Here is a 16,586-nt window from a genome sequence, read left to right on the forward strand (position 1 = left end):
GGCCAGCCTGGTCTACATAGTGAGTTCCAGGCCAGCTGGGGCTACAGGGAGACCCTGTCTCAAAAAGACAAAAAAAAAATTAATAAAGGAAAATGAGGGGCTGGAGAGACAGCTGAGCGATTAAGAGAAGTGATTGCTCTTGCAGAAGACCTGGATATGAATTCCAGCATCCACATGGTGGCTAACAACTGTCCATAACTTCAGTGCCCGGGGATCCAGTGCCCACTTCTGTCTTCCACAGCACTGCATGACACTGGTGCACTTACACACATGCAGGCATAACACTCATACTCATAAAAAGAAATACATAATTTTGAGGGCTTTTTTTTTTTTTTGGTCTTTTTGAGGCAGGGTCTCCCTGTAGCCCCTGATGCCCTGGAACTCACTATGTGGACCAGGCTGGCCTTAAACTCACAGAGATCCGCCTGCCTCTGCCTCCAGAGTGCTGGGATTAAAGGCGTGCACCACCACACCCAGCCTAATTTTAGGGTATCTTTTTGAGACAGGGTCTCCCAGTAGCCCCAGCTGGCCTGAAACTCGCTATGTAGACCAGGCTGGCCTCGAACGCACGGAGATCCGTTTGCCTCTGCCTCCTGAGTGCTAGAATTAAAGGCATGCGCCATATGCCCGGCGTAAATAAATTTTTTAATGAAAATGCAAGGGAGTGTTTAATACAAACGTGCTTTATTTATGTGGATATTTGTTAATACAGCACTGGGGTTTGAACCTAGGGCCTCACACAGGAAGCGCTCGACCCTCGAGCTGTATCCCCAGCTCCCTTCCCCTCTGGTTTTTCCTTTTATTTTCAGAAAGCGTCTTGTTAAATTGTTCAGGCAGCCCTCGAATTCGAGATCCTCCTGCCTCAGCCTTCCAAGTAACTAAGATTATTAGGCCCGACTCCAATATGTATTTTAAATATCATCCTGTGAAGATTGCGCAGACGGTGCTTGAGGGGGTGGCTCTAGTACAGCTGTGGCACAGAAAACAAGAGGCTTCTGAGTCCAAAATCTCATTCCCTGAAGATGAAAGAGCAGAAGACAGAGCAGGACAGGAACTTGGAAGCTGGGCCAGGGGCCTTGGGAGCAAAAGATGCAGAATCTGCGGAGTGTGTAGTAGGCTGAGCTGGATCCCAAGACGGGGTATCCTGTCCCTTTCGGGGTGCGGGGCTGAGATTCGCAGGTCCGGGATCACGCCTCTCAGGATAGAACTGGTCCAGGACGGGCGGGGCCCGAGGTGGGCGGGGCGGGAGGTGGGCAGCCCCCCGCCAACGCTGCAGTGGCGGGTTCATTCCGGGCTCTTCGGCCCGGGGCGGAGGAGCTCCCGGAGGCTTAACGTACCGGCCCCGCAGGGAGCCGGGATCCGGACCCGCCGACGCTGGGAAGCGGGCGGCGGAGGAGCCAGGTCAGCCGGGACCCCGCGCCGGGAGCCGAGCCCCGCTGGCTCTGGGTGAACTGGGCCCCATGCTGCGCTCCCCGCCGCCAGGGGGCGAGCGGCGGTGGGGCTCGGAGCTGCCCGGTCCAGCCCAGGGGACCTAGGCGCCCGCGCGGCGGGAGTGGTTGGGTGGAGGGGCGGTAAATCAGTAACCCGCAGCGCACACAGGGCCTTTTGTCCCCCTCCGTTCAAAGAGCACCCTGGCCACGGTGCTGGTTACTTATTGCCCACCGGGGCGGGGGCGGCCAGCCAGCTGTCTATACAGCTCCACTTGTGAACCCGCTCTCTCGCACCTCCCCCCGAGGGTGACGCGCGGTTGGGGGGAAGGGGGGAGGACTAAGTAAGAGCACTGTCGCCCTTGGGCCGGTAACTGCGCTGGGAGTAAAAATGAAGAAACCGCCGCTCCGAGAGGCGCAGTCACTTGCCCAGGGCCCTCCAGCACGTGAGTGCGGGAGGCTGGAGGAGAACTTGGTACTGTTGACAGTCGGGTCTTCTGGCCACAAGTGCCGGCGATCTTCAACGGCCAGCCGCGCTGACCCGACTAAGGACTTTGAGGCTGTGGAGTTCACGGCAGCCTGAGAGAGGGGACGCAAGAGCTGCCCCTGCCCCACCCCGTAATTAACTGGAGTCTTTTAAAGAGGGTAGGGGGCTGGGCGGGGCTCTGAGACCAGGTAGCTGAGTCAGGTGGAGAGGAGGAATGAGGGGCGCAGAGATATCGTCAAGAAAGCAAAAGTGTCCCGTTTTGGAAGCTTCTGAAGGGACTAAAGGGACAGTGGAATGAACACGATTTGCACCGGCTCAGAAGGAGGCTTACAAAAGCTGGGCCTGGCACACGGGCCTGCCTTAACAGCTGCTAGTGAGGCTGAGAGTTCCAGACCTGCCTGGTTTACAGAGTGAGTTCAAAGCCAGCCTGCCTGGTCAACTTTAGTGAGACCCTCTCAAAACCAAAGAAAGAAACAAGAAAAAGATGGCCTGCAGTTAACCCTTAAGGGCTTGTAAACTAGGGGATGGGATAGTTGGCTTTAAAAACAACAACAACAACAACAACAAAACAAAAGCCTGGGCTGGAGAGTGAAAGCTGAGAAAACAAGATTTGCTGAGTCCCCAAGTAAGAAATGATCATGATCTGCCCTGAGTAAGGGTAGGGAAATGAGATACACTCAAGAGTGATTGAGAAGGCAGAGTGGACTAAAATGTAGGGGGCAGAGGGCTGAAGAGAGGGGGTATCATGGGCTTTCTGGGCAGAGTTCCCAGTTTGGTAAAATGTGGAATGCATCTTCTAAGAATCATGTTCTGTGTTCACTTCAGCAGTACATATACTGAAGTTGGACCGATCACAGAAGATTGGCATGCCCCTGTGTAGGGATGACATACAGAGTCACAAAGCATTCCATGTTTAAAAAATAAATAAATCATGCTCTGGAGTTAGGGATGTAGCTCTGTGGTAAAGCACTTGCCTAATATGAGTAAAGCCCTGGAGAAAACACAGATTCAAAGACACTAGTGTCACCTGGTTGTTGCCCAGGACTAGGTAACAGCCAGTAGGTTCCTGGGACTATCCTGGTCACTCACTGGTCACTGGTCCCCTGCTCAAGATGAGGCTCAGCTCTGAGTCTTCCTTTTGGGAGACAGACATCCTCCACCATAGCATTTGGAAGAGGATTACCAGGTGGGCCGAGCATGCTTATCATACTTAACAGTATCAGTTCAGAAGTAGAGACTGACTGGCCAAGGTCAGACTCAGGATTCCAGGGAAATAGTCAGTCACTGGGATGAAGAGAAAACCTCACCAACATTCTGTGTGCCCTGTCCCTACATGTATTATCCTTATCCTCAAAGCAGTCCTATGAGGAGAATTACCTAAAAAGGTACAGACACAGGGAGTTGGTATAATGAGTTAGGATTTGAATTTGGTACAGACATGTAAACTTTGTATTTTTTACAAAACCAGCTAGAAATGTGGCTCAGTGGCAGTGTGTTTGCCTAGCATAAGGAGGCCCTGAGTTTGATCCCTAACTCTGCAAAAAGGTTAAACAAAATCCTCCATTGTCTAAGATGAAGTTTGTAAGGGCACAAAATAGCCAAAGAAGTGTCCTGAGGATACATTTCTGGCTGAGAATGAAGAGGAAGGTCCTGTTTGACCTGGATTGCACTGCTTTGTTAGAGGAAGGCACCCAGCCACTGGAGGGATCCAAAGCTAGACATGGAAATGTCAGTAATGCTAAAGAATGGCGTCTGATCGATAGCATCCAGATGCTGAAGTTTGGCCTTGTATTATATTTCACTTTTTTCTTTAGCTCTTCAGCGATGAATTCATTTATTCAGAAAAAAGTAAATGATGTGTGCTAAGAGTGAGCAAAAGACATGTCACCACCTTTGCTTCCCTCCAAGGAAAGAATCCCCAAACTGCTTTTTTGTGAAGTCATGCCAGGGTCTCAGTAGGACCCAAGGCAAGCAGGAAATCCACCCCCACCCTTGTGGAACCTCCTATGGGGAGGCCTTGAGCTCTGGCAACATCAGAACTTGTTCTAGTCTCCAGTTCAGGCTACTACCTGACTGAGGGCTTAGTTGAACCTGCTGACTGCATCCTGTTGCTGGGTCTTCATTTGTAAAATAAGGAGTGGAACCAATAGAAGGCCATATGTAGCAGGAACTCTTTCTCCTCTCTGTTTCAGGAAGGTGGTCAGTGGGAAGTCCAGCCTGGGTCCCTGAGAGCAACTGGAAGGAAATGTGGCTGCTGTTGGCCCTACTGAGCATCCTCCTGGGGGCACCAGCCTTGTCCCTTGAGGCCTCTGAGGAAATGGAGCTGGGTATGACCTCTAAGGTGGGGGAGGGTGGCAGGGATGGGAGGTAGGGTACCAGAAAGGGACTATTGGATGAGCAAAGCCCGAGAGGTTCTACAGGGCTCTGGCCCCAAGAAGGAGGCAGCAGGGCAGGGCTCAAGCACTGAGATTCACTGTGTGGCTCCTAGCAAGTACTCTCCTATCTCTGTGTCTACAAGAGAGAACTGGCCTTGCAAGGCACAGAGCCCAGGCTAGGCCGCAGAGCCAGTGGTGAGCTCCTTGGTGTGTGTGTATGTGTGTATGTGTTCTGTGCACTGGGTAATGTGGCTTGGGAGGTCCAAGAAGCATGTGTGATGTATGTACTGATTATGTGCCTCAGATGTGGCATGTGTCCTGTAATTGGCACCTATAGCATGTACCGTGTGTGTGTGTGTGTGTGTGTGTGTGTGTGTGTGTCTGTGTGTGTGTGTGTCTGTGTGTGTGTGTGTGTGTGTGTGTGTGTGTGTGTCTGTGTATGTCTTGGGCAGTGGCATGTCTAGCATGTATGACAAATGTGTGTGTGACATCTCCCAGAAGTGTGGCATTGGCCCTCTACAAAGCATTTTAGCATGTGGCTGTATGTACAGGAACAGCATGTGTTACAGGATCTTTGTTCCCTATGTGTGTAGCATGTTCTCTGTATGCAGGGGCCTGCCTAGGATGGGGCTCACTGACTTCTGCCTTCTGCCTTCAGAGCCCTGCCTAGCCCCTACCCTGGAGCAGCAACAGCAGGTTTTGACTGTGGCCCTTGGGCAGCCTGTGAGGCTGTGCTGTGGGCAGACTGAGCGTGGTGGCCACTGGTACAAGGAGGGCAGTCGCGTGGCATCTGCTGGACGAGTACGAGGCTGGAGGGGCCGCCTGGAGATTGCCAGCTTCCTACCAGAGGATGCTGGCCGCTACCTCTGCCTGGCACGTGGCTCCATGACTGTCTTGCACAATCTTACCTTGATTATGGATGGTAAGAGGGTCTGGCTGGAGGTTCAAGGGTGTCTGGGGAGAGAGACCCTTCTCTCTTGGACCTTAGATGCCTCCCTCCATCTCTGACTAGACTCTCTACCCTCCAACAATGATGATGAGGACCTCAAGACCCTCAGAGGCTCCCTGAATGGCCATGTTTATCCCCAGCAAGGTCAGTATGTCTTCTCAAGGACTCATGTCCTTACTGCCTATCTGGTGCCTGAGAAGAGACTTGTATGGGAGCTGGAGCCACCTTAGGGGATCTAATTACTCTTTCTTTTTCCTCTAGCACCCTACTGGACACACCCCCAACGCATGGAGAAGAAACTGCATGCAGTGCCTGCTGGGAACACTGTCAAGTTCCGCTGTCCAGCTGCAGGCAACCCCATGCCCACCATCCATTGGCTCAAGGATGGACAGGCTTTTCATGGGGAGAATCGCATTGGAGGCATTCGGGTGAGTCTCTGGTTTCCAAGTCCCTCTGCTCCCACATTTTCATTTTTTTCATACATTCCCTCACGTAGATAAATAAATCTAATGAAGAAGGTAATTATTTAGCCAGAGGGCTAAACTGTGGGTAGCTATGGCTCAAATTCCCAGTCTGCCACTCTCTGACAAGTGATTTAACCTCTCAGCCTTAACAACTCCTTTGTGTTTTGGTGGAGTTTTCATTGTTTATGATATTGTTGTGTAGTGTTTTTAATTATTTTTATTGTTTTTATTTGTGAGTGTGTGTGTGTGCGTGTGTGTGTGTGTGCGCGTGCGCGTGTGTGTAAATGCCATGTGTCTATGGGTGCCCACTGAGGCAGAAAAGGGCATTAGATCCCTTGGAGCTGGAATTACAGTCAGTTGTGAGCCAGCCAATGTGGGTACTGGTACTTAAACTCCAATTCTCTGGGAGAGCGGCAAGATGAGCCATCTCTCCAGCCCTGATGATACTGTTTTTGAGACATGGTCTTACTACAGAACTCAGGAAAGTCTTTAACTTCTGCCTCCTGACTAGCAGGTCCTATAAACTGGGAAGAAACATTGACCAATAGATGTCATCAGACCTTAGCATCTCACTCTGAGGATGATATCTACAGGCTGAGCTCTATGCCCGTAAAGATGATATTGAGACTCAGACTGGGCAAAAACTAGCACAAGGTACACAGCTAGGGAAGGTATAGCTAAAACTCAAAAGGCTCAAGTCAGGTTCCGACATTCCTTGGAGCCCTTTTCTTTTTTCCAAGGTTCCTGGCCTTGGCTTGACCCCCTCAGGGCCCAGGAAGATTGAGAAGAACCATGTAGACAGAATTTGTCCTCCCCCTGCCCATTTTTTTCTGGGTTGGATGTTCCCCCTTAGACACTTCCTCTGCCCCCCAGCTGCGCCACCAACACTGGAGCCTGGTAATGGAAAGTGTGGTGCCCTCAGACCGTGGCACATACACATGCCTTGTGGAGAACTCTTTAGGCAGCATCCGCTATAGCTATCTGTTGGATGTGCTGGGTGAGTAGATGGGCAGGAAGCTGGGTTATCTTGGGCTCAGTCCTGGAGGGGCGGCAGGGGTGGGAGTGGGGGAAATTCCTTGACTTGCAGGCAAGATGGAATCAGTTCCAGGAAGCCAAGTGTGTCAGAAGGAAGCACTGTGTTTATGTGGGCTGAAGGAGCGGAAGTTTGTCTAAAGAAAAAATGGGGAAGGGGATCCAGGCAGATGGCACAGACTGAGTTTAGTTCTTAAGTATGAAAAATGCAGTACATTTATAGGCAGGTATATGCTGGGGTCCAGCTTTCATACGGGGAGCAGACTGTGGAGGTTTTGAATGTGAGGCTGAGAAGTTGTCCTGGACCTAAAGGGAATGGAGCCATAAAAAAGTTTATACAGGATAAACAGAAGATAAGGTCTAAACTGCATGTCAAGAAGGGCCCTGGGAGGATGGCTAGGGGCAGGTAAATTGGGTGATTTTATGGGTGCCAATGGTCAGGGTTGACGGCCTGGCCTGGCCCCCAGAGCGGTCCCCGCACCGGCCCATCCTGCAGGCGGGGCTCCCAGCCAACACCACAGCTGTGGTGGGCAGTGATGTGGAGCTGCTGTGCAAGGTGTACAGTGATGCCCAGCCCCACATCCAATGGCTGAAGCACATCGTCATCAACGGCAGCAGCTTCGGTGCTGATGGCTTCCCCTATGTACAAGTCCTAAAGGTGTAGTTTCTGCTACTGCCTGGGCCCTGCCCTTTTCCCACTAGGGGGCTGGGGGTTGGGAGGTCCCCAACAACCCTTCCAGCTAGTGTGGCCTCAGACCCTGCTGTGACCCAGTATGTCCCCTGCCTCAGACAGCAGACATCAATAGCTCAGAGGTGGAGGTCCTGTACCTGCGCAACGTGTCAGCTGAGGATGCAGGCGAATATACCTGCTTGGCTGGCAATTCTATTGGCCTCTCTTACCAGTCAGCCTGGCTCACTGTGCTGCCAGGTGAGCACCTGAGGGGCCTGAGAGAGGCTGCAGTGGCCTTCTCTGGTTCATTGTGGGCTATGACCTATTGGGTGGGCAATCTCCTTGGGCAGTAGGGTCTGGTCTTTGGATACAGTATTTACTTGTGGTACCAGGGGTCTAACTGAGCCTCATGAATGCTAGGCAGATGCTCTACCATTGAGCTCAGCAAGGATATATGTTTGATTTTGCGTGATTGTCCACTCATATATGACACTTGGGGATATAGGACTACATAGAACTACAATTTTTCAAGTTTGTTCTTGTATGTGTTGGCAGCTGTGAGGACCTGAGTTGTGGGGAAGGACTGAGACTAGTCTGACCACTCACTGCTCAGTTTCTTTGTCTGTGTATATCCAACTGCGAGGGCAGAGGAAGACCTCACATGGACAGCAGCAGCGTCGGAGGCCAGGTACACAGACATCATCCTGTATGCATCGGGGTCACTAGCTTTGGCTGTGCTCCTGCTGCTAGCTGGGCTCTATCGCCGGCAAGCAATCCATGGCCACCACTCCCGCCAGCCTGTCACTGTGCAAAAGTTGTCCCGTTTCCCTTTGGCCCGACAGGTATGGTGCCTAGCCCCCTAGCCCCTGTCCCTATCAGGCTCTCAGCCTGGCCCCAGCAGGCAGAGACAAGTGTCCTACTTTACAGTTCTCTTTGGAGTCTGGCTCCTCTCACAAGTCAAGCTTGTCCCTGGTGCGAGGTGTCCGGCTGTCCTCCAGCGGCCCCCCCTTGCTCACTGGCCTCGTGAATCTAGACTTACCTCTCGACCCACTGTGGGAGTTCCCCCGGGACAGGTACACTGAGTAGGGTGAGGATGGGGGTGCCAGCTTGGGAGTGGTACTCACAGATCTGAGGCGTGGGCTTTCTTCGTCTCCAGGCTGGTGCTTGGGAAACCCTTGGGTGAGGGCTGCTTTGGGCAAGTGGTTCGTGCGGAAGCCTTAGGCATGGACCCATCTCAGCCTGACCAAACCAGCACCGTGGCTGTGAAGATGCTGAAAGGTACGCGTGGCAACCCAAGCAGGGGGTACTTGGGCCAAAAAAATGAGACTGTGAGTGTTGCTTAGGTACTAGAAGAGGTTGCAGGTTTTCCACCCTTGGGCATGGGGTCCAGCTCTGCTGCTGGCCCTGGCAAGGCTGACTTCTGAGTCTCACTTTCTTCTCGTGTCTCCCTGGAGGGAAGAATGGCCCCTGCCTCTCAGGTTGAGGTTCATGGAAGGTGTCTGGCATATAGGATTCAATAAATCTTTTTTTGGAGGGGCAAATGGAATTGGTTTTCTTGAGGCAGGGTTGCACTTAACTCAGGCTGACCTGGAGTTTACTCTGTAACCCAGGCTAGCCTGGAACTCATAGTGATCCTCCTACCTCAGCCTCCCAAGTGCTGGAATTAGACCTGTTGGCTCAGTAAATCTTAACCATTGAGGGTCTTAACCTATGAAGATCTGCGATGACTAGGGCTTAAGCTCTGGCGTCAAATCTCTTTTTCATCCCCATCATTCCCACTGAATTACACACCCTCAGGATGCACACACACACACACACACACACACACACACACACACACACACACCAGCCTGGGCAATTTAGTGAAACCCTATCTCAAAAAATAAAAAGAGGTCTAGCTAAGTGATAGCGTGTTGCCTTAACATGTACAACCTGCAGTAATAAGGGAAAGAAAAAGTCCCAGACCCCAAGAAGCAGCCCCAGTGTTCTGCAAAGCACACTTGGCCTTTGTTCATTGGAACCTCTTTTTAAAAGTTTTTAAATTTAAGCTGGGTGTGGTGGTGCATGCCTTTAATCCCAGCACTCGGGAGGCAGAGGCAGGCAGATATCTGTGAGTTCAAGGCCAGCCTGGTCTACATAATGAGTTCCAGGACAGCTGGGGCTACAGGGAGACCCTGTCTCAAAAAGACAAAAAAAAAAAAAAAAAGATTTAAAATTTATTATTATTGTATTTACATGTGTGATGTGTGTGAGAGAGAGACTGTGGGCATGTAGAGGTCAGAGAACAAGTTATTGGAGTCAGCTCCAGGGAACAAGCTTCACATCTTCAGGCTTATACCTTCAGGTCAGCCATCTCTCCTGTCCCTTTATGTTTTCTTCTCTGTAGATCCATAAGTGCCGTGCTCACTCGGTGTGCAGTTGCTTAATTTATATTATTTGTTCCTGGCCATTTTACCAATCCCTCCCATTGGAACCTCTTGCTGCTGTGCCCCAGGGCCCCAACTACTGTTCTCCTCCCTCCCTCCCTCCCTCCCTCCCTCCCTCCCTTCCTCTCTCTACTCTGCACAGCTGGAGCCACCTGGCACTTTCTGGGAGGCAGGAAAGGGATTGAGAAATACATTTTTTGATATTGGTATGGGGCTGAGTGTTAATGTCTTTGTCCCAAGGCTACATACAGATCAGCCCTGGGAACCAGGACCCTGGTCCTCAGCCCAGGTTTCTCAAGAGAAGCCACAAATGCAGACACCTCATTTCCAGCTTCTCCTAGTTAAGCAAATAGATAGAAAGGATTAGGACACCAGCCTGCTTCCTGTCCTTTAGGAGCTGTCACCCAGCTCAGGGACTAGTTAGCACTGGTCCAGACACAGCTTCCTTCCTGTGTAGAGCTCTTGCGCCTCTCCCATATTCTGAACCTGCTCCTGGGAAGGTCACCTCTCTATCAGATCATTATAACCTTTACGAGAAATGGGGTGTGATTCACTGTTCTCTTTCATATAAGACAAGCCTGAGATTCAGAGATTTGTGTGTGTGTGTGTGTGTGTGTGTGTGTGTGTGTGTGTGTCCATGTGGGTATAGATGAGTTTGCCCATGAATTCATCTGTGGCAGCCAGAGTTCAACATCAGGAGTCTTCTATTGCTCTCTAACTTTTTTTTTTGTGATTGTTTTTTGTTTTTTGTTTTTAGTCTTTTGGAGACAGGATCTCCCTGTAGCCCCAACTGGCCTGGAACTCACTATGTAGACCAGGCTGGCCTCGAGCTCACAAAGATCCACCTGCCTCTGCCTCCCAAGTGCTGGGATTAAAGGTGCGTGCCACCACGCCTGGCAAATTTTATTATTTTTATTTTTATTTTATGTGTATGTGTGTACTGCCTGCATGTAGGTAAGTACACTTGTGTCATGCAATGCCTGCAGAGGACAGAAGAGGCTGTCAGATCCCCTGGAACTGGAGTTACAGACAGTTGTTAGCTGCCATGTGGGTGCTGGGATTCAAACCTGGGTCTTCTGCAAGAACAATCAGTGTTCTTAACCGCTGAGCCATCTCTCTAGCCCCTGGCTTGTGTTTTGTATTTTTGAGACAAGGTCTCCCCATAGCCCCAGCTGGCCTGGAATTTATTATATAGATAGATCATGTTGGCCTCTCACAGAGACCCACCTGCCTCTGCCTCCTGAATGCTGGGATTAAAGGCATGCACTCTAATTTACATTTTGAGACAGAGTCTCACTGAACTGAACCTGGAGCTTGCTGTTTCAGCTAGTACTAACTGGTCCACTAGTCCTCCAGGATCCACCTGCCTACACCCCCATTACCCCAGTGTTAGGGCTACAATTGCTGCACCCAACTTTTATGTGGGTGCTAGGGATCTGAACTCTGGGCCTCATGTACAAGTACTTTACCCACTGAGCCATCATCCCAGTCTATTAAAGGAATTATTTTTGGAGGGTGGGAGGGCATGGTCATATAGCCCAGGCTTGCCTTGAACTCGCCAAGTGCTAGGATTAGAGGTGGGCTTCACAATGCCTGATTTTATGCTGTGCTGGGAACTGAATGCAGGGCTTCATGCTAGGTAAGCACTCTAAAAACTGAGCTGTATCCCTAGCCATAGACTTTTGAGGCAGTACAGCCTAACATGGTTCAGCCCCAGACCCACCCAAGCCTTGCTGTAGTCCTTCTTGATCTGTCCCCGACCCCATGCTGCTCTTGTGGAGTTGTAGGGCAACTTCCTCACCCCACCTGTTGGCTTTGTAGATAATGCCTCTGACAAAGATTTGGCAGACCTGGTCTCTGAGATGGAAGTGATGAAGCTAATCGGAAGACACAAGAACATCATCAACCTGCTGGGTGTCTGTACCCAGGAAGGTGGGGCATAGGCCAGGATGGGGTGGGGCCCTTGGGGTGCAGAAGCACAGCCCTGGCAACCTCCCCTGGCCCCTGCCTATCCCCTGTAGGGCCCCTGTATGTGATTGTGGAATGTGCTGCCAAGGGAAACCTTCGGGAGTTCCTCCGTGCCCGGCGCCCCCCAGGCCCTGACCTCAGCCCTGATGGGCCTCGGAGCAGTGATGGGCCACTCTCCTTCCCGGCCCTGGTTTCCTGTGCCTACCAGGTGGCCCGAGGCATGCAATATCTGGAGTCTCGGAAGGTGTGGACAACAGACGGTGTTCTGGGCCACTCTAACTCCTCCATCTCCACACTTTTCTGCTGGTGGCATTAAATGTCCTCAACTGCTGCCTCTCTCCCTTTTACCCTGACTTTATACCTTGCTGCCGTCCACATGCAGCTAACATTGCATGTCTACATTTGTTCCTCACCTAGTCCTTAATGCACAGGCCAGGCAAGGGAAGCTGTGGTGCAAGTGTGGGCCCTGAAGTTACACACTTCTTTCTTTTTCTTCTGGTGCCGGGTATTCAGCTCAGACCTTTGCCCATTTCATTCCTCATCTGTACAGTGGGTGAATGATCCCAGCTCCCGGGCTTTCTATGAGATGTTGTGTGCAACTCCCAGACATGCATGCTAATATACCTAAGTTCCTTTTCTGCCCACTATCTGCCCCCAGTGCATTCACCGGGATTTGGCTGCCCGAAATGTGCTGGTGACTGAGGACGATGTAATGAAGATTGCTGACTTTGGGCTGGCCCGAGGTGTCCACCACATTGACTACTACAAGAAAACCAGCAATGTGAGGGGCAGGGCAGAGCTAGATGGGAGTTGGGAGGAGTTGGGGCTGGTATGGCAGGTACAGGGCCTGTGGAACTCATCACCACTGCTCCCACTCGCTTCCTCTAGGGCCGCCTGCCAGTCAAGTGGATGGCTCCTGAGGCCTTGTTTGACCGCGTGTATACACACCAGAGTGATGTGTGAGTTCTGGGAGCTGGGGTCTCTGATATCTGCCAGTGATTACTATCCTACTTTAAAAGGGCAAGCACTTGGTAAAGTCAGAAGATCCTAGGAGTTTTGTACTCAAGAGATCCCCTGATTAGGCCTGGCACCCGTGTGGGACCAGAGTCTAAAAGAAATGTGGTCCCCCTCATTCCCAGGGGTGGATCACAAACAACTGCAGTAGCCCCTACCACAACCCCAAGGAGTAGGGAGGGAAGCTGGACCCTGCTGAGCCCTGGTTCTGCCTCCAGGTGGTCATTTGGGATCCTGCTCTGGGAAATTTTCACCCTTGGGGGCTCTCCATATCCTGGCATCCCCGTAGAAGAGCTGTTCTCACTGCTACGAGAAGGGCACAGGATGGACCGGCCTCCACACTGTCCCCCAGAACTGTAAGGCTGCCCTACCTTGCCCTGCTTTTCAGACCTCATCCTCTAGAGGCCCTGACCTTGGCCTCAGGGTTTGACCTTGGCCATTAGAACAGCACTAACTCACCTGCCTTCCCTCTTCTTTCTCTCCTTTGTCCCTGTTGCTCTGTCTAGAGTCTTGGCCTTATTTCTACTCCTTTCCACTGAATGGCCCCACCTAATCCTCCCAGGCCCCTTAGTCCTCCCCTTGCCCCAGGCCTGAGGCTTCTTTGATCCACCCCCAGGTATGGGCTTATGAGGGAGTGTTGGCATGCAGCTCCCTCTCAGAGGCCTACTTTCAAGCAGCTAGTGGAAGCACTGGACAAGGTCTTGCTGGCTGTTTCTGAAGAGGTACTGCCCCCTCCTGTCCCATGCCCTCTCATGCCTCTCCTTCAGCCTGAGGACATGGATATGCAGCATTCTGTCACAGGTGCTAGAAGCTGACCAGCTCTGTTCCTTACAGTACCTTGACCTTCGCTTGACCTTTGGACCCTACTCCCCCTCCAGTGGGGACGCCAGCAGCACCTGCTCCTCCAGTGACTCTGTTTTCAGCCACGACCCCCTGCCACTGGAACCAAGCCCCTTCCCCTTCCCTGGAGTACAGACATGAGCAGGGGTACAAGGTTGTATGGGCAAGTAGGCCAGTTAACTGCAACCTAACACATTTGACTTTGGCAGCTCCAGGCCTCTGACCTGAGGGTGCTGTCCCAGATCTCCGGCCTTGATTTGCAGGGGCCCATTCTTGGTCCTGGGGTTCATAGTTGGGGGCTTGTGCTCTAGCCTTATGCTCCTAACCCAGAGTTCAACCCTTGTCTCAGGGTCCTGACCTTGCCCTTGGACTTGTGTTCTGAGAACCCATTAGGGCTCCACCTCCTGGGCTTTGACACTCAGTCACCATATCAGGGGCTTGGCTAGACCTGGCAGCAGAGCTGTTGTTCTAAACCTCGCCACTTTCCAAAACCAACTGAGAGGTTTGAGGCCTCTCAATGAGGCTTAGACCTCATTGTCACAAGCCTCCAGACCTCACCCCCCACTGCTTGTTCCAGCATCTTGGTGGAAGGAGCATTGGCTCTGGTGTCCCTGAGAGACTAGAAGCCTGTGGAAAAACACAGGAGCAAATGGCATTTTATAAATTATTTTTTTTGAAATAAACATCTGTGTGCCTGGTGTCTCCCCTGAAGGGTTGAGGAGTAGGGTGGAAGGACTCCCCAGACTGGGAATTCTGCCTGGGTAACACAGACCAAGGGCTGTGTGCCAGGCCTTCGGTTCACATCCACCTCTAGCTGTGCCAGGGAAGACGTAGGAGCCAAAGTGCACCCCTGCCTCTGTCTATCTCTCCTACCAGAACCACCTTGTGTATACAATTGTGTGAGTGAGTGTTCCTGGCCAGAGGAGCCCACACAGCACCATCTGTAGGATGTACTCTTGTATCTTCTGCATATGTGCATGTGTGTGTGCTTAGCCCACAGCTGTCCCCAAGGGAGCTGACCATCCCCTCCCCCATCTGCTCAACATTAACCAAGCTGACCGTTAACACAGCATGAAAACTTGAAACCAGGCCTGCAGTCACTGCCTGCTCCCACGATCTGCCGGTGTGGGCTCAGTGTTTGTGGGGGCCATGCCCATCTCCCAGGCAGCAGCTGGTTGCTGCCTGGCTGGGCTGCAGCTGTCCCTCCTCCTGTCTCTATGGAGGAGGCTGTTGTAGCCCTGCTCTCAGTCCCCCTCTCATAGGAATCAACTTCCCAGATCTCTGAACCTGGAAACATTTCATCCTGGCAGTTATTGCTGCTCCTCACCCCTGCACCTCAAGGTGGGCCACAGGAAGGCCAGAGGTAGTGCCTGACCCAATGCTTGGTACTCTGTTGCCTGGTTCTGCAGACTCTAGGTCTGGATGGACTACCCAACCAGGGCACCCTTTATGGACTCTGCCTGGCTTGTTTCCATAGGTTCCCAGGGGGTGGTGGCTGAAAATATACTTAGGATCCCAAGGTATAAGAATTTAAATATGGGTCCTTGGCCAAGGGTCATCCTGGAAGATAGCCAGTTTATGAAGGGAATAGCTTTTCTTACTGTTCTGGGTCACCTCCATAGCTTCTCTAGTTGACCATATCCCAAATGGCACTACTCATCTTTCACCCAAAACTGTACTTCCTCCAGGGCATTCCATCCCAGAGGGGGCACCAGAAAAAAAAAATAGGACTTCATCCTGCTCATCTCCTTTCCCCAGGAACCATATTCCTTAGTGGAGTGTAAAAAGCACTAGACATGGGGCCAGTATTCAAATCCTTCTGCTTGTAGCATCCCACTGAGATACCAAGTCCAGCATTGTCACTCCTCTTGTGGCCACTGTCTTCACCAAAATGAGTGGGGTACCACTGCCCTGCCTACCTTCTAGGACTTGGGTTTTGAGATGAAATGTAGATGAATGTACTTATGATTAGCGATAGGCTGGCACTGAGGCCACATGGGTTACACTGTAGTATTTTACTGGGAACTGGGTCTCTTGAGTGTTTCCCTTCCTAGCCAAGGTCTCCATCACTGTTTTCTCTGTTCTCCTACAGATAGCTCCAGAGGCAGCACCCCAAAGCAGTGTTGGTCCCTTTTTTTATTTTTATTTTTTGGTCTTTTTGAGACAGGGTCTCCTTCTAGCTCCAGCTCCAGGTGGCCTGGAACTTGCTACGTAGACCAGGCTGGCCTCGAACTCACAGAGATCCACCTGCCTCTGCCTCCCAAGTGCTGGGATCAAAGGCATGCGCCACCACACCCAGCCATCAGTGTTGGCCTTTTATTTTCCTTCCTGTGCTAGCTTCCTAGAATTCTCAAACTTTCTGTATAAATACTGCTAACCAATTCTAATACTGGAGCTCCAAACCCCCAAACTTTCTGACTGAGCCCTGCTTCCAAACTTGGTCTCCCATTAGAGGTTACCCATCACAAGTTGAGTCCTTTACCAGTCCAGCCAATCCTTTTTTGAGGCAGATCTCTTAAACTTACTTGGAGCAAGAAAGACCAGAAGGTTGAAATAGTGTATAAGTACCAGGGGATGTAGAATAAAGAGCCCCATTACCCACACTTCCACCCTTGCTTGGCCCATTTTTAGGCTCAAGGTACCCATTGCTCTCCCAACCTTACAAGACTGACTATGATTTCCCTTTAATGAGGAAACCAAGGGATGTGCCTAATGTAGTATCTCATACCTCTGGACAAAGCTATTTGACTGAAGTAGGGAACTCTCTTAAATTCAGAAGCTCAGCTGTAGGCCAGGTATGGTGGCACATACCTTTAATCCCAGCACCCAGAAGGCAGAGGCAGGCGGATCTGTTCATGGCCAGTTTGGTCTACATAGCAAGTTCAGGCCAGCTGGAGCTACATGGAGACCCTGTCTCAAAAAGACCAAAAAAAA

The 16,586-nt window shown here is 51.4% G+C and overlaps 1 protein-coding gene and 1 non-coding gene across 6 annotated transcripts; both read left to right on the forward strand.

Annotated features, from left to right (window-relative positions):
* The first annotated feature begins 1,156 nt into the window (after positions 1 to 1,156).
* On the forward strand, positions 1,157 to 14,329 carry Fgfr4 (fibroblast growth factor receptor 4). Of its 5 annotated transcripts, none has more exons than XM_017797599.2 (18): positions 1,157 to 1,401; positions 4,107 to 4,241; positions 4,948 to 5,211; positions 5,302 to 5,382; positions 5,500 to 5,666; positions 6,576 to 6,699; positions 7,202 to 7,392; positions 7,524 to 7,662; positions 8,053 to 8,246; positions 8,332 to 8,477; positions 8,561 to 8,682; positions 11,652 to 11,762; positions 11,852 to 12,042; positions 12,457 to 12,579; positions 12,687 to 12,757; positions 13,031 to 13,168; positions 13,429 to 13,534; positions 13,647 to 14,329. In XM_017797599.2, exons 2-18 carry the CDS (start codon positions 4,160 to 4,162, stop codon positions 13,791 to 13,793), a joined length of 2,397 nt encoding a protein of 798 aa, XP_017653088.1. In that variant the 5' UTR covers positions 1,157 to 1,401; positions 4,107 to 4,159; the 3' UTR covers positions 13,794 to 14,329. The 5 variants fall into 5 exon arrangements, with proteins under 5 accessions (XP_017653088.1, XP_029418278.1, XP_029418280.1 ...); XM_029562418.1 differs by having other exon boundaries at positions 1,256 to 1,401; positions 8,044 to 8,246; XM_029562420.1 differs by lacking the exon at positions 8,332 to 8,477 and having other exon boundaries at positions 1,256 to 1,401; positions 8,044 to 8,092.
* LOC115069997 lies at positions 2,727 to 2,831 on the forward strand. Its single transcript, XR_003849214.1, has one exon. It is a non-coding gene; the product is annotated as a U6 spliceosomal RNA (small nuclear RNA).
* Positions 14,330 to 16,586: the final 2,257 nt, after the last annotated feature.

The sequence above is a fragment of the Nannospalax galili genome, unplaced genomic scaffold (assembly GCF_000622305.1).
Source record: "Nannospalax galili isolate Female #2095 unplaced genomic scaffold, S.galili_v1.0 scaffold1115, whole genome shotgun sequence".
In the NCBI taxonomy this organism is placed as follows: Eukaryota; Metazoa; Chordata; class Mammalia; order Rodentia; family Spalacidae; genus Nannospalax; species Nannospalax galili.

What these genes read in the sequence shown, in the direction of transcription:
- Fgfr4 (XM_029562418.1), top strand. Translation starts at nt 4,160, where the DNA reads ATGTGGCTGCTGTTGGCCCTACTGAGCATCCTCCTGGGGGCACCAGCC. An exon ending in TCTTACCTTGATTATGGATG is followed by an intron (nt 5,212 to 5,301) that starts GTAAGAGGGTCT and finishes ATCTCTGACTAG; the next exon opens with ACTCTCTACCCTCCAACAAT. An exon ending in GGCTGTGAAGATGCTGAAAG is followed by an intron (nt 8,683 to 11,651) that starts GTACGCGTGGCA and finishes TTGGCTTTGTAG; the next exon opens with ATAATGCCTCTGACAAAGAT.